General features: G+C 42.7%; 2 protein-coding genes across 3 annotated transcripts; one reads left to right on the forward strand and one right to left on the reverse strand.

Moving 5' to 3' along the window:
• Window positions 1–8,777: 8,777 nt before the first annotated feature.
• Window positions 8,778–13,662, forward strand: LOC126990457 (zinc finger protein 418-like). Of its 2 annotated transcripts, none has more exons than XM_050849061.1 (2): window positions 8,778–8,850; window positions 11,205–13,662. In XM_050849061.1, the coding sequence occupies exon 2, from the start codon at window positions 11,613–11,615 to the stop codon at window positions 12,879–12,881; it is 1,269 nt and encodes a 422-aa protein (XP_050705018.1). In that variant the 5' UTR covers window positions 8,778–8,850; window positions 11,205–11,612; the 3' UTR covers window positions 12,882–13,662. The 2 variants fall into 2 exon arrangements, with proteins under 2 accessions (XP_050705018.1, XP_050705019.1); XM_050849062.1 differs by having other exon boundaries at window positions 8,794–8,850; window positions 11,210–13,662.
• Window positions 13,663–17,195: 3,533 nt separating this feature from the next.
• LOC126990459 (uncharacterized) lies at window positions 17,196–18,436 on the reverse strand. The gene is made up of 4 exons (XM_050849063.1): window positions 18,148–18,436; window positions 17,710–17,975; window positions 17,393–17,587; window positions 17,196–17,271 (listed from the first exon to the last, which is right to left on the reverse strand). Exons 1-4 carry the CDS (start codon window positions 18,430–18,432, stop codon window positions 17,196–17,198), a joined length of 822 nt encoding a protein of 273 aa, XP_050705020.1. The 5' UTR covers window positions 18,433–18,436.
• Window positions 18,437–20,859: the final 2,423 nt, after the last annotated feature.

Below are 20,859 nucleotides of genomic sequence, written 5' to 3' on the forward strand. Positions count from 1 at the left end.
ACCAGTAACTGAAAGAAGAAATAAATCTAAATAACTGAAAATGAAACAAAGGTTAAATAATGGCAGAATAATGATATTAAGAAATAAATAAAGTAATAAATAGTGAATTAATTATGAAATAAATGAAAATGTTACTTCCATAACTATTTTATATATTCATGATTCTTCTTGTTTTTCATATTTTCTTGTTTACTGTTAATTATTATAGTATTATTTTATTCCGTATATATATATATATAGAGAGAGAGAGAGAGAGAGAGAGAGAGAGAGAGAGAGAGAGAGAGAGAGAGAGAGAGAGAGAGAGAGAGAGAGAGAGAGAGAGAGAGATACAGATAATAGATAGATAGATAGATAGATAGATAGATAGATAGGAAGATAATACATAAATAGATAGATAGATAGATAGATAGATAGATAGATACAGATATAGATAGATAGATAGATAGATAGATAGATAGATAGATAGATAGATAGATAGATAGATAGGAAGATAATACATAAATGGATAGATAGATAGGCAGACCCCCGTGTACACCTCCCACTGCGACCCGTTTGCCGTGTCGTGATTAATTCGTCGAATATTCGGGGACATGTCCCCGAATAGTCTTGGCCATTCGGCGACATGTCGGAGACATCTCCCCGAATAGTCGGCGACATGTCGGCGACAAATTTGCCAATAAAATTTAAATTTCAACGGTCAAAATTCGGCGAAAATTCGCCGAACACCGAGAATCGGACGCCGAATTGTCTGCGACATGTCGGCGACATTTCGGTGACAATTCGGCGTCCATTTTGCATTCGTGCACATTCGGCGAACGGCCGCGAATTTTTCATGCAACATGAAACTTTCGTGGCGGTCGTGACCAACTGTCAAAAGTCGCGTGGTGGACGCAGACATGTCCCCGAACGGCCAAGAACAGGCAAGAAAGATGCCGAACTTGTTCGCGACACAGGATGACTTGCATATTCGCGCACATTCGTGAGCCAAAATTCGGCAGTTTATTTGGGGCTTAAGATGTAGCCCCAGACAGGAATATGCAGTAAGTAATAGCGAGAGAAAGATGAGCAGAGTGAAGGAGGAGATGGAGGAGGCGGCTGCGATGAAAGAGAGAGAGGTATTGTTTGTTTGTTTGTTTGTTTGTTTTCATCCACCCTATACGTCTTTTTATGTAGGTCTTTTTCTCCTATCTATTACCCTCTTTATCCATGTTCTCATGTATTTATCTTCTCATCTTGGTCTTCATTTCTTCTGATATATTTCTACATTGTTTTTTTTCCTTTTTCTTTCATTTATTTACTATTGTTCATTATTATTTTTCCTTTTTCTGTCTTTCGTCTTCATCCCTGCGCCGCTTTTTTCCTTCCATCCTTTTTGTCCTCGTACGCCTTCCATCTTCCTCTCCTCGCTCCTGTGACTCCCTCTGGCTTGTCTGTCCTTCGTGTCCTTCCTCTCCCATGCTCTCCTCGCTCCTCCCTTCATCGCTGCCGTCTCCTCCATCTCCTCCTTCACTCTGCTCGTCTTTCGCTCGCTTTTACTTACTGCATATTCCTGTCTGCCACTTCATCTTACATCACAGTTTGCATCTCCTTCTTGTTCTTGTTCTTCTCTTTCCTCTTCCCATATCCGTTCCCATTTCCTTCTCTTTCTTCTCCCTCCTCTTTTTTTTCCATCTCCGTTTCCACCTCTTTCCTTTTTCTTCTCTTCATCCTTCTCTTTTGATATGTTTTTATTTCCTTATTCTTCCTCATCTTCCTCTTCTCATCTCCGTTTCCATTTGTTTCCATCTTCTCATTCTTTCTCCTCTTCCCAGCTCCGTTTCCATCTCCGTCTTCTTCTTTTTCTTTCTCTTCTACTATTTCTTCCTCTTTCTCTTCCTCCTCCCCTGGCGCTTGGATCTTTGTACGTATTTTAGAAGCCTCAGAAAATATAATAAAACCCATCGCAATAACTGAATTAAAGTATCTGAATTTCTTTTGAGCAAGGTTGTTTTGATTTAAATCAAATTATTTAAATCAAGTGATTTCAATCGATCTAAATCAGAGTAAAACAATCATGATTTAAATCAAAATTAATGGGGGCTTCGTGGTGCAGTGGTTAGCACACGCGGCTCACAACCGAGAGAGCCCGGGTTCGACTCCTGGGCGGAGTAGAAAAATTTGGGCGGCTTTTCCAATACCCTACGCCCCTGTCCACCCAGCAGTGAATGGGTACCAGGTATTACTCGGGAGTTGTGTCCCGTCTCCTGGGATCTGTTCCCTTCTCCTATAATTCCTTCCCTTTCTGTCTCTCCGGCATATGACCACAGATGTTGCGCCGACTAAATGAAACTTTCCAACTTACATAATTAAATATATTGTTTTTAAAATTATTTTTGTGTTATATCAGGAGTAAAATATCTAATGATTTAACTTCATATATATATATAAATAGATATATAGATATATATATATATATATATAGAGAAATATATATATATATATATATATATATATAGATAGATAGATATATAGATAGATAGATAGATAGATAGAGATAGATAGATAGATAGATAGATATAGATATAGATAGATGATAGAATAGATAGATAGATAGATAGATAGATAGATAGATAGATAGATATATATAGATATAGATAGATAGATAGATAGATATAGATATAGATAGATAGATAGATATATATATATATATATATATATATATATAGATAGATATATATATATAGATATAGATATATATAAACCTCGATATAACAAACTAATGGGGGGACTTAGTCCGGTAATGCCGAAAGTCCGTTATAAGCGGCGAAAAAATAATAATAATAATACCGACGAACCTATTAATAAACGTAGGTATATATATATATATATATATATATATATATATATATATATATATATATATATATATATATATATATATATATATTTTTTTTTTTTTTTTTTTTTTAATCATTGTGTATATTGTCTGCACGATGTCTATGTAGCCGCAATTGGCGATGGACTGCTGGACACTGAGGCCGCCAGGCTGGCAGTGGGGCCCTGTGGGGGCCCATGTTGTTACGGGTATATGTAAAATTGCGCCAATCTCGCACAAAGATGGCACCACTATAAACACTTGCCTGCGCCATGACGGACTGGGGCCGAATATCATCCAGGCCCCTCAAGCAAGCCTACCGGCGCAATAGGCAGAGATGTAAAAAAAAAAAAAAAAAAAAAAAGGTAGACGAAACTTTTTTTGGGGTGGTTTTCGGGGTGTTATGAAATAATCTGATAATTGTTTCTGTCGCAAATCATTAAATGACTGACTTTTGAATGCCTGTTGTACACCCGCCGCAGCCCGCAAGCTGTGTCGCAAAATAACTCAGCGAGAGAGATGTTCAACTTGTTTATAGTTTCTACATTTCACTCACTGCTCAGAAAGATCACAAGTGGACAAAAACCAGGCAAATTAATATTTTTCCTGCCGTGTATCCCCCTAGTGCGCATTTGAGGTGGACAGCAGAGCGACATTTCTGGAAGGAAGTAATTCTCGTAACACCGGCCGGTAAATTGGGCCACACATGCCGCCACAATGTCCCCGTCCCGCACTGCGTATTTTCGCGCCCCACACCGCGTGCCGAATAAACTAACCAAACATAATTAACCTAACCTACCTAACTGGGGGGCTTAGCCTACTCGAACCCCAAAAGTCGTGTCAGTACCGACACTCACAAACACTTTTTTTTTTTTTTTTTACGCGAACGCCTATAGCGCCGGTAGGCTCTCTTGAGGGGCCTGGATGGTAGTCGGCCCCAGCCCGTCATGGCGCAGGCAAGTGTTTATAGTGGCGCCATCTTCGCTTGGCCATTTTCCATTATATTTACGTCCTGGATTGATGCATAAGACTTTCTTGTGGTAAAAATACTTTCTTCATTTGAATGGAAACCACGAGGAGGAAAATATTTCATCAGGTGGGCTAAAAAAAATACTACAGTAACCGAAGGATGGCGAGGTGGCCAGCAGACGCTGTTACAGTTACCGGGAGCGAGTAGTTCAAAAACTATTCTCAGTCGGTCCGCGTGGATTACTGACCGTCTGACCTTGTCCTTTATATCCGAAATCCGTTATAAGCAAGTCCGCTATATCGAAGGTTTACTGTGTGTGTGTGTGTGTGTATATATATATATATATATATTATATATATATATATATATATATATATATATATATATATATATATATATATATATATATATATATATATATAAGGAAGAAGGAAGAACATGTGAAGCACTTGTACAGGAGAAGTATCAGGTCTACTTGTCCTGTAGTGATCCTGTATTGGTCCTGTAGCAAGGCACGCACCAGTGAATCATTGCCATCTCTTACAAGAAGAAATATTCAAAAGAATAAAACAAACTTAGTCCTACCCAGAAAAGGTGGCGCCACTATAAACACTTGCATGCACCATGACGGGCTCGAGCCGACCACCAGGCCCCTCAAGAAAGCCTACTGATGCTACAGGCTTCGACGTAAAAAAAAAAAATAATAATAATAATAATAATAATAATAATAATAATAATAATAATAATAATAATAATAATAATAATAATAATAATAAAATAAACATGATTTTTTATGTGAAAAACTCATCTAAGGTATATAATGTATATTAAACTATGGTTTCCTTAACATTGGCCAAGTTTACTACAATATAATGACCTCATAAGACTGAAACAAATAATATGTGGAAATAAACAAGGATTAGCTAATGCAAAAAAAAAATCATATAAATAAAAAAAATCGATTTAAATAAAAAAAATTCTGTTTTAAATAAAATAAGTCGATTTTTTTTTTAAGTCATGATTTTTTCCAACCCTGCTTTTGAATCTTAGATTGAGTGTCTTTGAAGATTGTTTTGTTGTATTTAGTGTTTTGCTGCATTTTGCTGCTCTTCTTTTTTCCTTCATCCGTTCAATTTTACAATGTTTGTTTTATGGTCTTTTTTTCTATTATATCTATCCGTTTCCATTTTTGTTTCCTTTTCTTCCATTTCACGAAGTACTGAGTGTGGAAAAAGGGCTGCGTCTTGTGGAAAATAATGTAAGGTTTCATTTGCAGTATATTTGGTTTTGAGCGAATGAAGAAGGGTTATGTTTACTCTGTGAAATCGGCAATAACATCAAACACATTCCAGTGATGGGTGTGGGTTGCTTACATATAAATTGGTGTTAGGCATTAGTGTTGGAATGCCTGACTACATGTTAACACGAGGCCGTCACTGAACGAGTATTAAAGCAACACAGGCGAGGTGGTAATTCTTCTTATTGCTTGTTTCTCTATTATCTCCTCCTCCTCCTCCTCTTCCTGCTCCTCTTTCATAATATCCTAACTCTTCTCTCTTCTCATTCTTAAACAACACTACTATCACTTCACCTCCTCTTTCTTGTTAATACTCGTTCAGTGACATCTCGTGTTAGAGGAAGTCAGACATACGAGCCCCAGTTATGTTTGCAACCCACCTGTAACTATATCTGATGTTGTTATTGATTTCACGCAGTAGACATAACCTTTCATTTCACTCCAGACAAAATATACTGCAAACGTAACCTTTCATTTTTCACGACTCAACCCTTCATACTCACTGCACAAACGTTATTTTTCTAGTTGTAGAGAGGGGCGTCATTACTGAGTTTAGGGAATTAAGGGAAGTGTTACCATCATCAGAAACCAACCTCGTCCTACGATTCCTTTTTTATTATCGTTACTGTGTTCTTACTTCCTAATATCGCAGTGCATTATGTGGTGATGAGAATGTTGGTTTTGAAAAGAATGATAAACTCTCTTTCTCGCTTCATTCTTAAACTACACAGCTATCATTCCTCCACCTCCCCCCCCCCCCCCCTCTTCTTCTTTCTTCTAGTTTCATCATCGCCTCCTCCATACTGCCTTTTTCTTAATCAAGGTTATAGTGAGAAGGGGAAGTTGGTTAGTGAGGGAGTCTGCAAGAGGCCGGTAGGACTGTACAAGGCAGCTCCTTTGAACCTAAGCTCCCGTGAATCTAGCCGCACCTAATTTCACTGTCCATTAATTTATCTAATCCATTTTTCAATATGACAATTGTATTGGCACTCACCACATGACTGCTCAGCCTGTTCCACTCATCTACCACTCTGTTAGTAAAACAATTTTTGCCTATGTCCCTGTTGAATCTGAATTTATCCAGTTTAAAACCATTATTAAGTTTCCTTCCCGATTCTCTTACCAACTTATAAACCTCGATCATGTCTCCACGCACCCTTCGCCTTTCTAGAGAATAAAAGTTTAACTGTATGAGTCTTTCCTCGTATGGCAAGTTTCTTAACCTTTGAATCATCTTAGTCATCCTCCTCTGCGCCGATTCTAACATTTTGATATCCATTCTATAGTAAGGTGACCAGAACTGAACCGCATAGTCAAGATGAGGTCAAACTAATGTTGCTTAAATTACAGGCTCACGGAGTAGAGGGTAAAGTTTTGAACTGGGTCAAGGCGTGGCTTAGCAATAGGAAGCAAAGAGTGCAAATCAATGGTAAAAGATCTGACTGGGGATGTGTTACGAGTGGGGTCCCACAAGGTTCGGTATTAGGTCCACTTTTGTTTATTATTTATATAAATGACTTAGATACAGGAATTAGTAGTGATGTTAGTAAGTTTGCAGATGATACCAAGATCGGTAGAGTAATTGAGTCGGATCAGGACGCTAGTATTCTCCAAGGTGAACTCAACAGATTGTATGACTGGGCGGATAAATGGCAGATGGAGTTCAATGTAGGGAAGTGCAGTATTCTGAGTGTAGGTAGGAACAACCCCTCACATAACTATTGCTTAAATGACACTCTCATAAGCAGGTCTGGATGCGAGAGGGATTTAGGGGTCTTAGTGAGCTCTGATCTCCGTCCAAGGGCACAACGCATTCAAGCTAGAAATCGAGCTAATAGGGTACTGGGATTTATTTCAAGGAGCGTAAGCAACAGAAGCCCCGAAGTCTTCCTCAAACTATATTTAGCATTAGTTAGACCTCATCTTGACTATGCGGTTCAGTTCTGGTCACCTTACTATAGAATGGATATCAAAATGTTAGAATCGGTGCAGAGGAGGATGACTAAGATGATTCAGGGGTTGAGAAACTTGCCATACGAGGAAAGACTCAAACAGTTAAACTTGCATTCTCTAGAAAGGCGAAGGGTGCGTGGAGACATGATCGAGGTTTATAAATGGATGAAGGGCTTTAATAAGGGAGACATTCATAAGGTTTTGTTGGTAAGAGAACCGGGTAGGACACGAAGTAATGGGTTTAAACTGGATAAATTCAGATTCAACAGGGACATAGGCAAAAATTGGTTTACTAACAGGGTGGTGGATGAGTGGAATAGGCTTAGCAGTCATGTGGTGAGTGCCAATACAATTGTCACATTCAAAAATAGACTAGATAAAGTCATGGACAGCGATATTAGGTGGGGTTAGATACACGGGAGCTTAGGTTTAATGGAGCTGCCTAGTACATGCCTACCGGCCTCTTGTAGACTCCTGCGTTCTTATGTTCTTATGTTCTTAATGCTAAATGTAGTTTCAGGAAGACTTCGGCGCTTCTGTTGCTTACGCTCCTTGAAATAAAACCCAGTATCCTGTTTGGTCGTTTTCTTGCTTGGATGCATTGTGCCCTTGGACGGAGATCAGAGCTCACTAAGACCCTTAAATCTCTCTCGCACCCAGACCTGCTTATGGGAGTGTCATTTAAGCAATAGTTATGTGTGGGGTTGTTCCCACCTACACTCAGATTATTGCACTTCCCTACATTGAACTCCATGTGTCATTCATCCGCCCAGTCATACAATCTGTTTAGTTCATCCTGGAAAATACTAGCGTCCTGATCCGACTCAATTACTCTACCGATCTTGGTAACATCTACAAACTTACTGACATCACTACTAATGCATATCTTGGTCATTGATATAAATAATAAACAAAAGTGGACCTAATACCGAACATTGTGGGACCCCACTCGTAACACATCCCCAGTCAGATCTTTTGCCCTACTCCTCATTCTCATTGTACACCTCAGCCTCCCGCCTCCTCTTGTTCAGTGGCAGATGCAGCTGTGGCCGGTCTGTTGCCTGCACCCCGAGAGCCCTGACACACTCCACGTCCATCTCTGCGGGGTTTGTTTAGAGCCGATACAAACACAGCGCGGGAAAACTATTGGTCTGTTCGCAGCCGGACGTTTTAATCCCTATTACCACTGCAGTTTTGATTTTCCCTACACTTCCTTGGCCAAAGGGGCGACTTAGCGCTTGTCAACGCTAATTTGCAAAGAAAATTTGACGTCTGAGAATAGTGAGGAGAATTATTAGATTATTAGGAAGGAGGAACAGGAGGGGGAGGAGGAGGTAATGAAACTAGGAGGAAGAGGAAGAAGTAGTGAAATGATGGTTAGGTATGGATAGTTATGTAGTTGGAGGAGCAGCAAGTGTTAAGGAGGAGAGTGGGAGGGAACTAAGGAGCAAGGAGGAGGAGGAGGTAATTAGGAAACAAGGAGGAAGAGGTGAAGTGATAGTTATGTAGTTGGAGAAGGAGAGGGAAAAGGGTTATTACGATAATATAGAGAGGGAGTGGGAAGAGGAAGTAGTGATAGTTATGAAGTTGAAGAAGAAAAAGAAAGGAGGAGGAGGAGTAAGGGGGAATTGCCAATCCTTGAGGAAGGGGGAGGGGAGGGGGGAGGGCAAGAGGGAGGAGAGGAAGAGAACAGTTGTCAGTCAGGGAGGGAACCCGGCGTGTGAAGGCTGTGGGGACGGTGTCGAGGCAGCAGAGACACTTGTCGTTCAGGTGACGGTGAGTGTCGTGCACTGTGGTTAAGTTAAGGCTCTGAATCTGTGTTGAGGCTCGGGAGCGATGTTTTCAGGGTCAGGATCTGTTTTAATGCTAGTATCTGTGTCCATTGTTTACTTATATCCTATCTAGTCTACATAACTCATTCCAGCCATTCCTGAGGTCCACATCCACCCAACAGCTTCCTCTTCTGTACCTCCATTATATTAGCACGTTTCCGTCTAATGCTCATCCACCCAATCAGCTGCCATGTCGTTAATTACCTGCGTATTGTTTTTTTTCTCACCAGTCCAAATCATTCCACTTATTTTTAAGAGGTTTATTACTACCTCCACCCACTAGCATCCCCTGATGTCCCTCCACTAGTGCCTCCACTGCACTTGTGCAATGTCATTCCTTTCCTACTTTGTATAATCCACCAAGCCTTCACCTTTAAATTTCACCTCCACACTTCATGCATCCATTCCACCAAAAATTTATCTCCAAAAAACGTTAATATTAAAGCCTATTAAACTCGCTCAATATACCTTCCAATCGCGTTCTTTCCTTAATCTCTTTCACCTGTATTTTCTGCCATCCTTTGTCTTCTACTAAAAAAAAAAAGGATTTCAGAGGCTGTGCGGCCTCGTTTTTTGGGAATAATATCGTAACGAACAATCGTATCGGTACGAGATTTTGCGACAGTGTATTTCACACACTGCCTTAATTTTGAAGGGTATCGCCAACCGCCACAAGTAGAGAATAAAGGCACTTGTCCCTATACCAAGAGGGTAAAGTCATCAGTGTCAGGCAAAGATACGAACACAACTACCAGAGGCTCCGCCCACCTTGTTCCTCTTCCCTCCATCTCCCGCCTCCTCCCTTCTCCCTCAATCTCTCTCTCTCTCTCTGGAAGATACATACATACTCGAGAATGATTTTTTTTTTTCAATTAAGGCATGCTTGATGTGATACTGGGACTTTAATTTTGAGCATAGTGATACACATCTGGGCCGTGGACGTAATGACATGTGAGAGTAGGGTGAGGTGGTAAATGATGACTACCATGATTGATGGTAGAACGATTGCTCGCTTGTATTTGTTTCTCTCTCGTTTGTTTTTTGTTGTTTCGCAATTCTTCCCGTTACCATACTTTCAGCTCTTCCCTGACAATAAAATTAATAGCACCACTATAATTTGGCGATAAGAGCACCATTACTTTTATCAGTAGGTACATGCTATACAATAGCCCTACGAAAACGTACACCATAAACCACCAAACCACTACGCTACCAATAGTTACGGAGGTAATTAGGCTATGTAAGTAACACGTTACCCTACTCTCAACTTTATTTAAAGGATGCCTATCAGTATTAGAAAGAGTATATAACGCCACTACAATTAATGCATGCCTTTCATTCATTATAGTTACGAAGCTACATGAGAGAGAGAGAGAGAGAGAGAGAGAGAGAGAGAGAGAGAGAGAGAGAGAGAGAGAGAGAGAGAGAGAGAGAGAGAGATTGAGGGAGAAGGGAGGAGGCGGGAGATGGAGGGAAGAGGAACAAGGTGGGCGGAGCCTCTGGTAGTTGTGTTCGTATCTTTGCCTGACACTGATGACTTTACCCTCTTGGTATAGGGACAAGTGCCTTTATTCTCTACTTGTGGCGGTTGGCGATACCCTTCAAAATTAAGGCAGTGTGTGAAATACACTGTCGCAAAATCTCGTACCGATACGATTGTTCGTTACGATATTATTCCCAAAAAACGAGGCCGCACAGCCTCTGAAATCCTTAGTAGTGCGGTATAAACGTGCACTTTTTCCCTCAGTCTTCGATAAATATGGAGATTCACTACGCGCCTCCAATATTGCCCCCACGAGAATAATAACCTTTCCAAGGTCTCGCATACTGTTGGACTTCTCTAGTTTTACCGGTGTATCATACATGTGGGGGGGTCAGTGGGGGACGCTGCCCCCCTGGTTAGGAGGGGGGTCGAGGGGGGAGAAGCCCCCCGTTAGAGGTTAAGGTATGTAAAGTTCGGCCAAAAACCCCGATTTCCACGGGTCCCTCAAGATCGTAAGGGGAACGGGATTAGACCGTTTTCTTAACTTTTTAAGTAACTGTGCCTTCATATTATGTTTCAGGGACATGTATTCCGTCCCTTAACTATAATGTGGAAGCGTAATATCGTATTTTGGAATCGCGGAGTGAACCTTCACAATTACCTATTTATCCCTGTGCCATATTACATCGACTGCATTTCTCCACCTGCTCCAGCCACGAATGGTTTGACAATTTTTTTCCATTGCTTTATTACAATTTGACTAACTCTAGAACTGATTCGGCCACCCATTTCTTGACCATTTTATTTATTTCCAGAGCAGTTTAACACGTGGAGGCCAGCACAGCACAAAACTGCCTCCACGTCCAGGCTAGTGCTGCTGTTGGAGTGAGGGCCTGAGGCTGGTGCTGTGGTCAGCACTGTCCTCACAGCATCTGCCTCCAGGACTCCCCAGCTCATCGCTGGCCCTGGGCCACAGCCGGAGCCTCCTGCAAGACCTGCCAGCGCCTCGCAGCAGAAGCACTGGTGCCCTGGAGGCTGCATTGCCTGGCAGGACCAGCAGCAGCAGGCTGCCAATGCTGTGAGAATCAAGAGAACCACCACCACCTTGCTACTGGCATCTCAGCCACAATGGAAAAGAAAAGATTAAGTCAGGAGTGTGACAAGAATTGAGACTGACAGCATATTTACCAGACACTGCCTTGCACACACTGGTGAAGGAAACCATGAGTGCCAAGAGTGTGGGGAAAGACTTCCTGGGAAGGCAGACCACAACAAATAATGCACCCACACCCTCTGGTGGAGGACCTCATGAATGCCATCAGTGTGGCAAACGTTTCGATTGCAAGAGTAATCTCAACCGACACACCCTTTCACACACTGGTGAAAGACCGTATGAATGCCATCAGTGTGGCAAACGTTTCGGTTACAAGAGTCATCTCAATCAACACACCCTTCTCCACACTGGTGAAAGACCTCATGAATGCCATGAGTGTGGCAAAAGGTTCATTCAGAGAGGTGATCTCAACAAACACACTCGTATACATACTTGTGAAAGACCTCATGAATGCCATCAGTGTGGCAAAAGGTTCATTCAGAAGGATGATCTAAACAAACACACTCGTATACATACTGGTGAAAGACCTCATGAATGCCATCAGTGTGGCAAAAGGTTCAGTTTAAAGGGTAACCTCAACAAACACGCCCTTTCACACACTGGTGAAAGACCTCATGAATGCCATGACTGTGGCAAAAGCTTCAGTAGGAAGGATCACCTCAACAAACACACCCTTTCACACACTGGTGAAAGACCTCATGAATGCCATGAGTGTTGCAAAAGGTTCCCTGTGAAGAGTGGCTTATACAGACACACTCGTATACATACTGGTGAAAAAACTCCTGAATGGCATGACTGGCGAAAGATTCAATCAGGAAGAGGCCAGCACAACACGGTCTCCACGTCCAGCCCAACCGCATCTCCACCCAGTCTCTACCACCTCCTAGAGCCCCTGCAGCCCACATCTACCAGTCTCCTCCAGCCCAGCCCACTTCTACCAGTCTCCTCCAGCCCTGCCCACTTCTACCAGTCTCCTCCAGCCCAGCCCACTTCTACCAGTCTCCTCCAGCCCAGTCCACTTCTACCAGCCTCCTCCAGCCCAGCCCACTTCTACCAGTCTCCTCCAACCCAGCCCACTTCTACCAGTCTACTCCAGCCCAGCCCACTTCTACCAGTCTCCTCCAGCCCAGCCCACTTCTACCAGTTTCCTCCAGCCCAGCCCACTTCTACCAGTCTCCTCCAGCCCAGCCCACTTCTACCAGTCTCCTCCAGCCCAGCCCACTTCTACCAGTCTCCTCCAGCCCAGCCCACTTCTACCAGCCTCCTCCAGCCCAGCCCATTTGTACCAGTCTCCTCCAGCCCAGTCCACTTCTACCAGTCTCCTCCAGCCCAGCCCACTTCTACCAGTCTCCTCCAGCCCCGTGACGCCCCCCCGTAAGACTCGAGGGTTGCCCTGCTCCTGGGTTCCTGAACTGCCTTGTCAAAGTCCAAAGACTCCCCGAGTTTGTGATTTTTTTTTTCTTTTTATTGTGTGTGTGAATTTGTTCTGTCTTTTCTCCGGTCAGTCCTAGAAACATCTTAAACTGTTAAAGTGTTTAGAACACATATTGGGAGGAAAAACGTGCAAAATCGCGAAATTGACGCGGTCATGGCAATGCTGCGTCATGCAACCATGACTGATCGACATATGACGTAATGTCATGAACGAAAAACATTTATATTCATACACAAGTAAGGACAGCATTATACAAACATATCCTAAAATTTCAAGCCTTTAGAGCCCCCTTTCCCAACTTTGGAGTCGTGACCTTAAGTGGGGTCACCAAGCGCTTTTCCTGGGGTCGCCAAGACCTCAAAATATCAAGCATGGTGTTATGATGTTATAATAACACGTTTACAAATAGACTAGTGGTGTCGCGGTCTTGTCTAGAGGTGCATGATTGGGGTCGCCTGAAAAAAAGGTTGGGAACCACTGCATTAGTGCAAGAACTTTTGTTTTATTAATATTTTCGTTCCGAGCTTGGGAACCCCTTAAGATTGTGAGATTAATAAGTTCGGTAAAGAAAAATAATAAAAAGCTATAGAAATGTTGGCTAAAAATCAGTAAATGGATATCTGTGAGTATTTATTTGAAAATTATAAATTTCAATAGTAAAAAAAAGCTATTGTAATGCTGGTCGAAAAATAGTATGTGGATTGTGAATACACTGTTAGGTGAATCAGTTCTTATCATTTTAGCATTCATGAAATGTGTTCTTTTACCTTTTGCTCTGTGGTTTTTTGCTCCGTATATTCCACAATGTCCACCTCAACGTCCACCTCCACCCAGTCCATTCTTCTACCCACCCATTTCCCGCCATTTAATTTCTTTCCAGCCAACCCACCTTTCCAGACGGTCTTACCTGTCCACCCACGGCCTTCCAGTTTTCCCGGCACTTGTCCTGTCTGTTATTTCCTAGTGCACTACGACTCCACCTCTGGCTTTCTGTCTTCCACCTCCATCCACCACTCTACCATTAGTCTTTCACTCCACCCAATTCTTATTGTCAATTATTTTGAGCTAATTCATATCTATTGCTAGTCCACAACATTTCCACGCAGCAAAATGAAGATAATCTCATTTGACATTTAGGAAGAGGGTGAGGAGAAAGGACTGGTAAGAAGGGGGAGAGAAGGAGTGAAGAAATAGGGGGAGGAGGAGGATGAAACAAGGGAATAAGGCAGGAAAGGAAAGAGGGTGTGAGGGAGGTGGGGAGGGAGAGGAAAGGGGGAGGAGGGGAAGGAGAAGGAAGTGAAGGAAGAGGAAGGGGATACTATAAAGATGGTAATAAAGAAGAGGGATGAATAAATGAATGAGAGGAAATGAAGAAAAGGAAGGAAAATAGTGAGGGAGAGTAGAATTAGGGAACGAGAGGGGGGGTGGAGGAGATATAGGGAGGGAAGGAAGAAGGGAGGAGGTCACCGTAAGATGGAAAATAATATATGAAAATACTCAAATATACTAAGGATGAACAGAAGGAGATAAGAATGGAAGGAAGAGTAGATGTCTTACCGAAAAGGAAGTGAGAAATCAGAGACATGCCAGTCCTCGTCGACAGACCGACTTGGTCGGCTAGATTTCGATCCCCGATAGAGTCGGTCTGTCGGCACCCTGCTACGGGCCGCCTTTGGCTATGGCCCGTGCTCCCTTGTGCAGGGAGGGAGCAATCTTTTCCCTCTTAACGGGCCGTGTTCGGACAAGGGCCCGTTCCCCTGGTGATACTAGGGGTAAATCTTTGAAGAATTGAGAAAAACGAAAGTGAGAGAGAGAGAGAGAGAGAGAGAGAGAGAGAGAGAGAGAGAGAGAGAGAGAGAATTTTTTTGTTTTGATTAATTTATTACACGCAAGGGTGCCAAGCCTAGTACATGTTCAGGATGCTAACTTGGATACAGGCGACTCGTGCCTCACAGGGCACGCTGTGATACTGAGTCAACAGTAGGGGAAAAAAAAAAAAATTAGCATCCCCAAAAATGTGGATGTCGAGTGAGGATAACATCTAGATTGTTTCCAGACGATAAATATTTACATGTCTCCACAAGTGAGAGTCCTTGCGGTATTAAGTCAGCAACACGTGGACACTCCAAGCAATAGTGTTCAAGGGTGTTAGCACTGGGCGCGTCTCACAGCTTGCAGGAGAAGTGAGGCGTCCCCCGCCTCGGCCATCTGCTACACTCGCCGGTACCCAAGCCGGAGACGAGCACACACTATATTATGGCGGCGAACCATGAGACCGGGAGAGAGAGAGAGAGAGAGAGAGAGAGAGAGAATTTATCATTCAAGATCAACGTTTTCATCACCACATAATGCATTGCGATAGTAGGCATGCAGTAAAAAGTTCAGTGACGATAATATATAAAAAAAAAAAGTCATGACGTCGCTCTCCTTCAACACGTAGGCTAATTCATGAAGAAAATACCGCTCGTGCAGTGGGTATGAAAGGTTGAGTCTTGTGGAAAAAATGTAAGGTTACGTGTCAGTATGTTTTGTTCTGACTTTTGAGTGAGTGAAGAGAGGTCATGTCTACTCCTTGAAATCAGTAATAACATCAAACACATTCCGGTGACGGGTGTGGGTTGCTAACATACAAAGTGGTGTTGGGAATTAGTGATGGGATGCCTGACCACCAGAGCTGGGCGCGTTACTGGATATCGGGTAGTCCGGTACCGCTCCTCCGCACCTCGAAACACATATAGTCCGTACCTGTACTTCCGCGCCTAAAATTTTTTCACTCGTTCCGGTACCGCACCTCCGCACCTCCGGTACCGTACCCAAAACTATTAAAGCGCGCCTGAAAAATCTAGTCCGTACCTTAAAAAAAAGAAATACAAGGCAATACTGCAGCAGCATTATTATTATCATTATTATTATTATTATTATTACCATTATTTTTGTTATCATTATTGTCATTTTAACGCATAGAATCTCCACCACCTGAAGTAAAGTAACTACTTTTACACTCATCATAATTATCATACCTCAGTACACATGCAACACAGAAAATTCCGGTTAATATCATTCAAAAGAGGAAGAGAAGATATGGGAATAAGGAAAGATATGTTGCTGATTCAGTTTACTATATGTATCTTTCACAAATGACTAGGTATAAAAATGATTCACAAGTTTACAAGTTCATTATAATTTACAAGTCTTGCTCCTCCTCCATGTGCTGCTGCCCCACATCCTTGTAGTCCAGGAGGTGCATGTTGCCCCTTACAAACACCAGCTGCTCGAAGTTCACGTTGCTGAGGCTGGACCTTTTAGCCCGCAAGATATCTCCCGCAGAGCTGAACAGCCTCTCTACAGCAGCAGAGCTGGGGAGAGGGGTGTTGTACCTCTTGAAGAGGTCCAGCCAGGCACCCCTGTAGCGGGCGGGGAACAGGTTGGGGCTGAGGGGGATGTCCACCATCTCCCTTTTCCAGTCTTCTAGTGTTTTTACAATTGTCTCCTCCACTTCTTCCTGGTACCTCACCTCAGGGACTGTGGCACTGGAGAGCAGAAGGTGGAACTTGTCCACCCTTTCCTTCCTCTCTTCAGGCTGCCTCTCCAGCTCTGTGCCCACAATTTCCTTCACCTCCCTGACGATACGGCCCTGGATGTTGGCTGCCTGGTCAGGATTGAAGTGCCGCACCAGGGACATGGTGTAGTGGGGGTGGAGCGCAGTGGCCATCAGGATATCGGCGTCCTGAAGCTGGTCAGCAAACCTGCCGTAACAGCCTTTGCCACTCCCCTCTTTCCCAAGTAGTGCCGACACTAGCGGTAGAGCAAACTTCAGGTTCCTGTAAAGAACATTGAAATTTTGAAAATATATATTTAAACAAGTATACTATTGACTACGTAGCTTTTGTTACGAATGTTGTAGCTATGTCAAAGAAATAAGTTTCTTACCTGTCAACTTTCAGCCTCTCCAGCTGAAACTGCATTAGCTGTAAGGCAGGCATCAAGGTGCCCATGTAGGCGTTGGTCTCGGATTGTAGGCTGTCGAGGCACTCTGCCACAGGCTGCATGACCTTCAGGTACTCAGAGAGAACCTACAAGGAAAGTTTAAAATTTTATTTATTTATTCTAATTAAATCTGAAAAGTTGCACATGATGTAGTCAACTTTTATAAATAACCAATAAACGTTATAGAAAAGCATACAATAAGTACTTTAATTAATTTCACTCACATGTTTATCCATCTCGTTAAACGTCGCCCCTCCCTTGCTGAGGATCTCATTCAACGCCCGCATCTTCTCTGGGTTGGAGGACGTCCATCAGGATCTGGATAGCATCATAGTAGGAGTTCCACCTTTGGAAATGTAAATTAATTACAAACAACTGAAACAAGTAAGAAGTAACCAAATATTTTAAGCCATTCTATTGTTGACTCAAACAACATTATCTCTTAAATATTCTTGATGGATTCTTACCGAGTAACACAGAAGGTTTTCAGCTTCCTCCCAGTCTTCTCCTTGATGGAGTTGGTCACCACAGAACTGCGGTTCTGCAGGTTCCAAGTCCCCTGGGCTTTTGCAGCAGCCTTTGTGAATGGCGCCCTAAAGCCTTGGTTCCATCCAGGCACAGAGTGGACGTCGGCAGTGGCTATAAGGTTGAGGGTGTGTGCACTGGAATTAAAAAAAACTTTTAAAGCTTTTTAACTTCTGACGTTTATACACTTTCTTGTTTCAAAACTTTAACGTTTTAACTGTTATCAAATAACTTATCACAGAAAACAAAACATACATACCTACATCTGTAGTGTTTGGGCAGCTTAATCATAGCAGGAACCACCTCCTTCAGCTGGGCATGCAGGTTTGCAGGCTGGCCAACCACCACCTCAGGATCCTGCTCCTCCTCTCCCTCCACAGGCACATCGCCTGCACCGAAGTACTTGAAGGCAGCCACATAGTTGGTGCCGTTGTCCGTGGTAGTGGCTACCACCTTGTTCCCCAGGCCAAACTCCTGGTGGGTGTCATAGATGGCCTGCGCCAGGACCACATTAGTCTGCTTCTCCTGGAAAAGAATAATAAATATATAGTGTTTTGTTAATGATAGCATTTTTAAAGATAACTGATGTTAGTTAATATAGTACTTAGTTTAACATTACCATTGAATAAAATACAATCACAATATATTCACTGGTATATAAAAAAGTGTTAACTTTTTTTCTTCTTTTTGTAATTACCTTGATCTCCTTGCACGCTAATGTGCCACGTTGGCGGCGGAGATTCTGGCCGATCCAGTGGCACGTCATGCCAATGAAGGCCCTGTTGTGCGCCGTCCAGCTGTCGGCTGTTGTGGCGACGTAGCTGGCCTCATACAGCGCGTTAGAGAGGTCCGACTTGGCAGTGGCCCAGGCCTGGTCAATGTCTCTCCCCAGGGTCCTCCTGGATGGCGCGGAAAACTCCGGCGACAGGAGGCTGAAGAAGTGCCTGGTGGTGGGGTGATCTGTGAGGCTCAAGGGCATCATAGTGTCAATGAACCACCTGAAATCGATTTTTAAAAATTATTGATTATTAGAAATTCAAATTATTATTAGAACTTAAAAGTGTTTCTTTTACTATACCTGGTGCAAGTCTTCCTAAGCAACTCTGGGGTCACCCTGTCCTTCCAGCTAAAGGACTCCTCCATGCAGAGCTGGCGACCACCCCTCTTGGCGGGGAGCTCGTCCTCTTTGGCCTTGGAACGGCCTCTCTTGCTCACCCTTCAAAGGCCGCCCTGACACTCGGAAGCATGGCACGGTGCATCTGAGAACAAGAAAATAAAATAAAAATATTACTTATTTAAAAAAAAATTGTATTTTGAAATTTTGTATGCAGTAAGCACTGTAGGCAGTCATTAAGCACTGTAGGCAGGCAGTAAGCACTGTAGGCAGGCAGTAGGCACTGTAGGCAGGCAGTAGGCACTTATTTAGATATTATTTACTTACTTTCTCATAATGCTTTTTAAGGTTCCCCTTGCTCCTGGTGGTGTAGGTGTAGCTGGCAGCCTTCCCCCCTTTCTCCAGACAGGTCTTCTCCTGACAACGAGCTCTCCCAGTGTGGACAACCTTCCCCTCTTGAGTGTCTTTCTCTGTCTTGACGTAAGAGTCAAAGACAAAGAACCTAAAAAAATGTTTAAATGTTTTAATTGACACGATGCGATAAGAACTTTAACTTATTAAGAGTAACGTATAAAATATCAAGTTCAAATAGTTACATTAAAATGGTAAAAAAACGAGAAAAAAAATAAATAGATTAGTTAAATAAATTTTACTTACTTTCCAAGGTCTTCCAGCAAAGACTTGAGCTGTCGGGTGCCCTCCTGCCTCTTCCTCTGATCCTCCTCAGTCTCATTATCCTCCATGCCTTCTATGGATAGCTGGGAGGAGTCCAGCTCTGCGTCAGACAACCGGGACACTTCAGAAAGTTGAGACAAGGCAACGTCTGACGTATCCAGCAACGATGGGGTACTGGTTGTGGGTGCAGGCGTGCTGGTTCTGACCGTATCCTGACCAATTTTTGTAACCGTAACGTATTTATCCATGGCAAAACTAAACAGTAAGCACAGTAACTTCGTAAGTAACTGTTGCAGTGCTTCCAGAGCTTTGGGCTTACTTTCTCTGCTTAGAGTCCCGGGCAAGACACGTACTAGCGTGTGAGTTGTCAGCAGAGCGAGAAATACTAGAGGAATGGGGGCCCCAAGGCGGTAAATCGGCTTTTATACCATGGTAACGGACGTAGGCATCGTAGGCATTGGCAGGAACATGCTCAAACCGGAAGGAGTGACGTCACTCCCAAGTGGCGGAAAAAATAAAATTAATGTAGCCTGGTCACAGCCTGTTTAATAATAAAATGGTCACACCGTACCCCGGAAACAGCGTGTGTGTGTGTGTGTGTTAGTTGTTGCTGACTGCCTGTATGTATGTATGTATGTAATATGTATGTATAAATGCATGTATGTATGTATGTATATGAGAGAGAGAGAGAGAGAGAGAGAGAGAGAGAGAGGTAACGGCTCTAAACCTTGTTCCTTCATGTTGTTACATTCTCGTGACCACATGTTGTTCAAATAATGTTGACCACATGTTCTCGTGACCACAAGTGAGAACTTTGCTACTCGGCTCTGTCTGCCACAATATCAATAAAATAATAAAGATAATAATAATAATAATAATAATAATAATAATAATAATAATAATAATAATAATAATAATCAGGAAAATAAGAATAACTGGCACGGTTAATTGCATGTATGTACACTATATTTGATATATGTTTCCGTGTCTGTTTAATCGCGTGTCTTTGTTTGTTGAGAGAGAGAGAGAGAGAGAGAGAGAGAGAGAGAGAGGGGAGGGCCGGTTCAGACTGCTCCGTTTGTCATCAGTTACTCATGCAAGAGCGTACGTCATCAGTGACGTCACCGTCATACCTTGTGCTTTTAAATTTAAATCTTGTCTAAATTTAAATTATCATGTTTTAAATCCGTGAGACTGTTGCCATACCTTCACCATACGCCAGTTCACTGCTCTGATAATGATAGCTATGAAGTCCTTTTTCTTCCAATATAAAGGTTGATACGCAGTAATTAAAAGTGGTAATCTAAGCGACATTGTTTTAATAATGTGACCGTTTCTTTCATTCCCAGTTTTGTACAATATGGCAACAGGACACGTGTGTCTCGACGTAAGGAAACCAACACCTTGGGTTCTTGCTATCCGTGCACGTGGTGTTGTCATTGATGACGCACTTCCTTTAAGACGGACGACAAACGGTATATTTTGAACCGGGCCGTAAATCTGAATGAGTGACGTCACTCAAGTGGCGGGAAAACATGCCCTGCAGCACAGACCGCGTAAACGACCGGAAGTATTACTGCAGAGCGCGGACTGTTTGTCGTTTTCATTTTTTTTATCCTT

The sequence above is a fragment of the Eriocheir sinensis genome, unplaced genomic scaffold, assembly GCF_024679095.1.
Source record: "Eriocheir sinensis breed Jianghai 21 unplaced genomic scaffold, ASM2467909v1 Scaffold1669, whole genome shotgun sequence".
NCBI lineage: Eukaryota > Metazoa > Arthropoda > Malacostraca > Decapoda > Varunidae > Eriocheir > Eriocheir sinensis.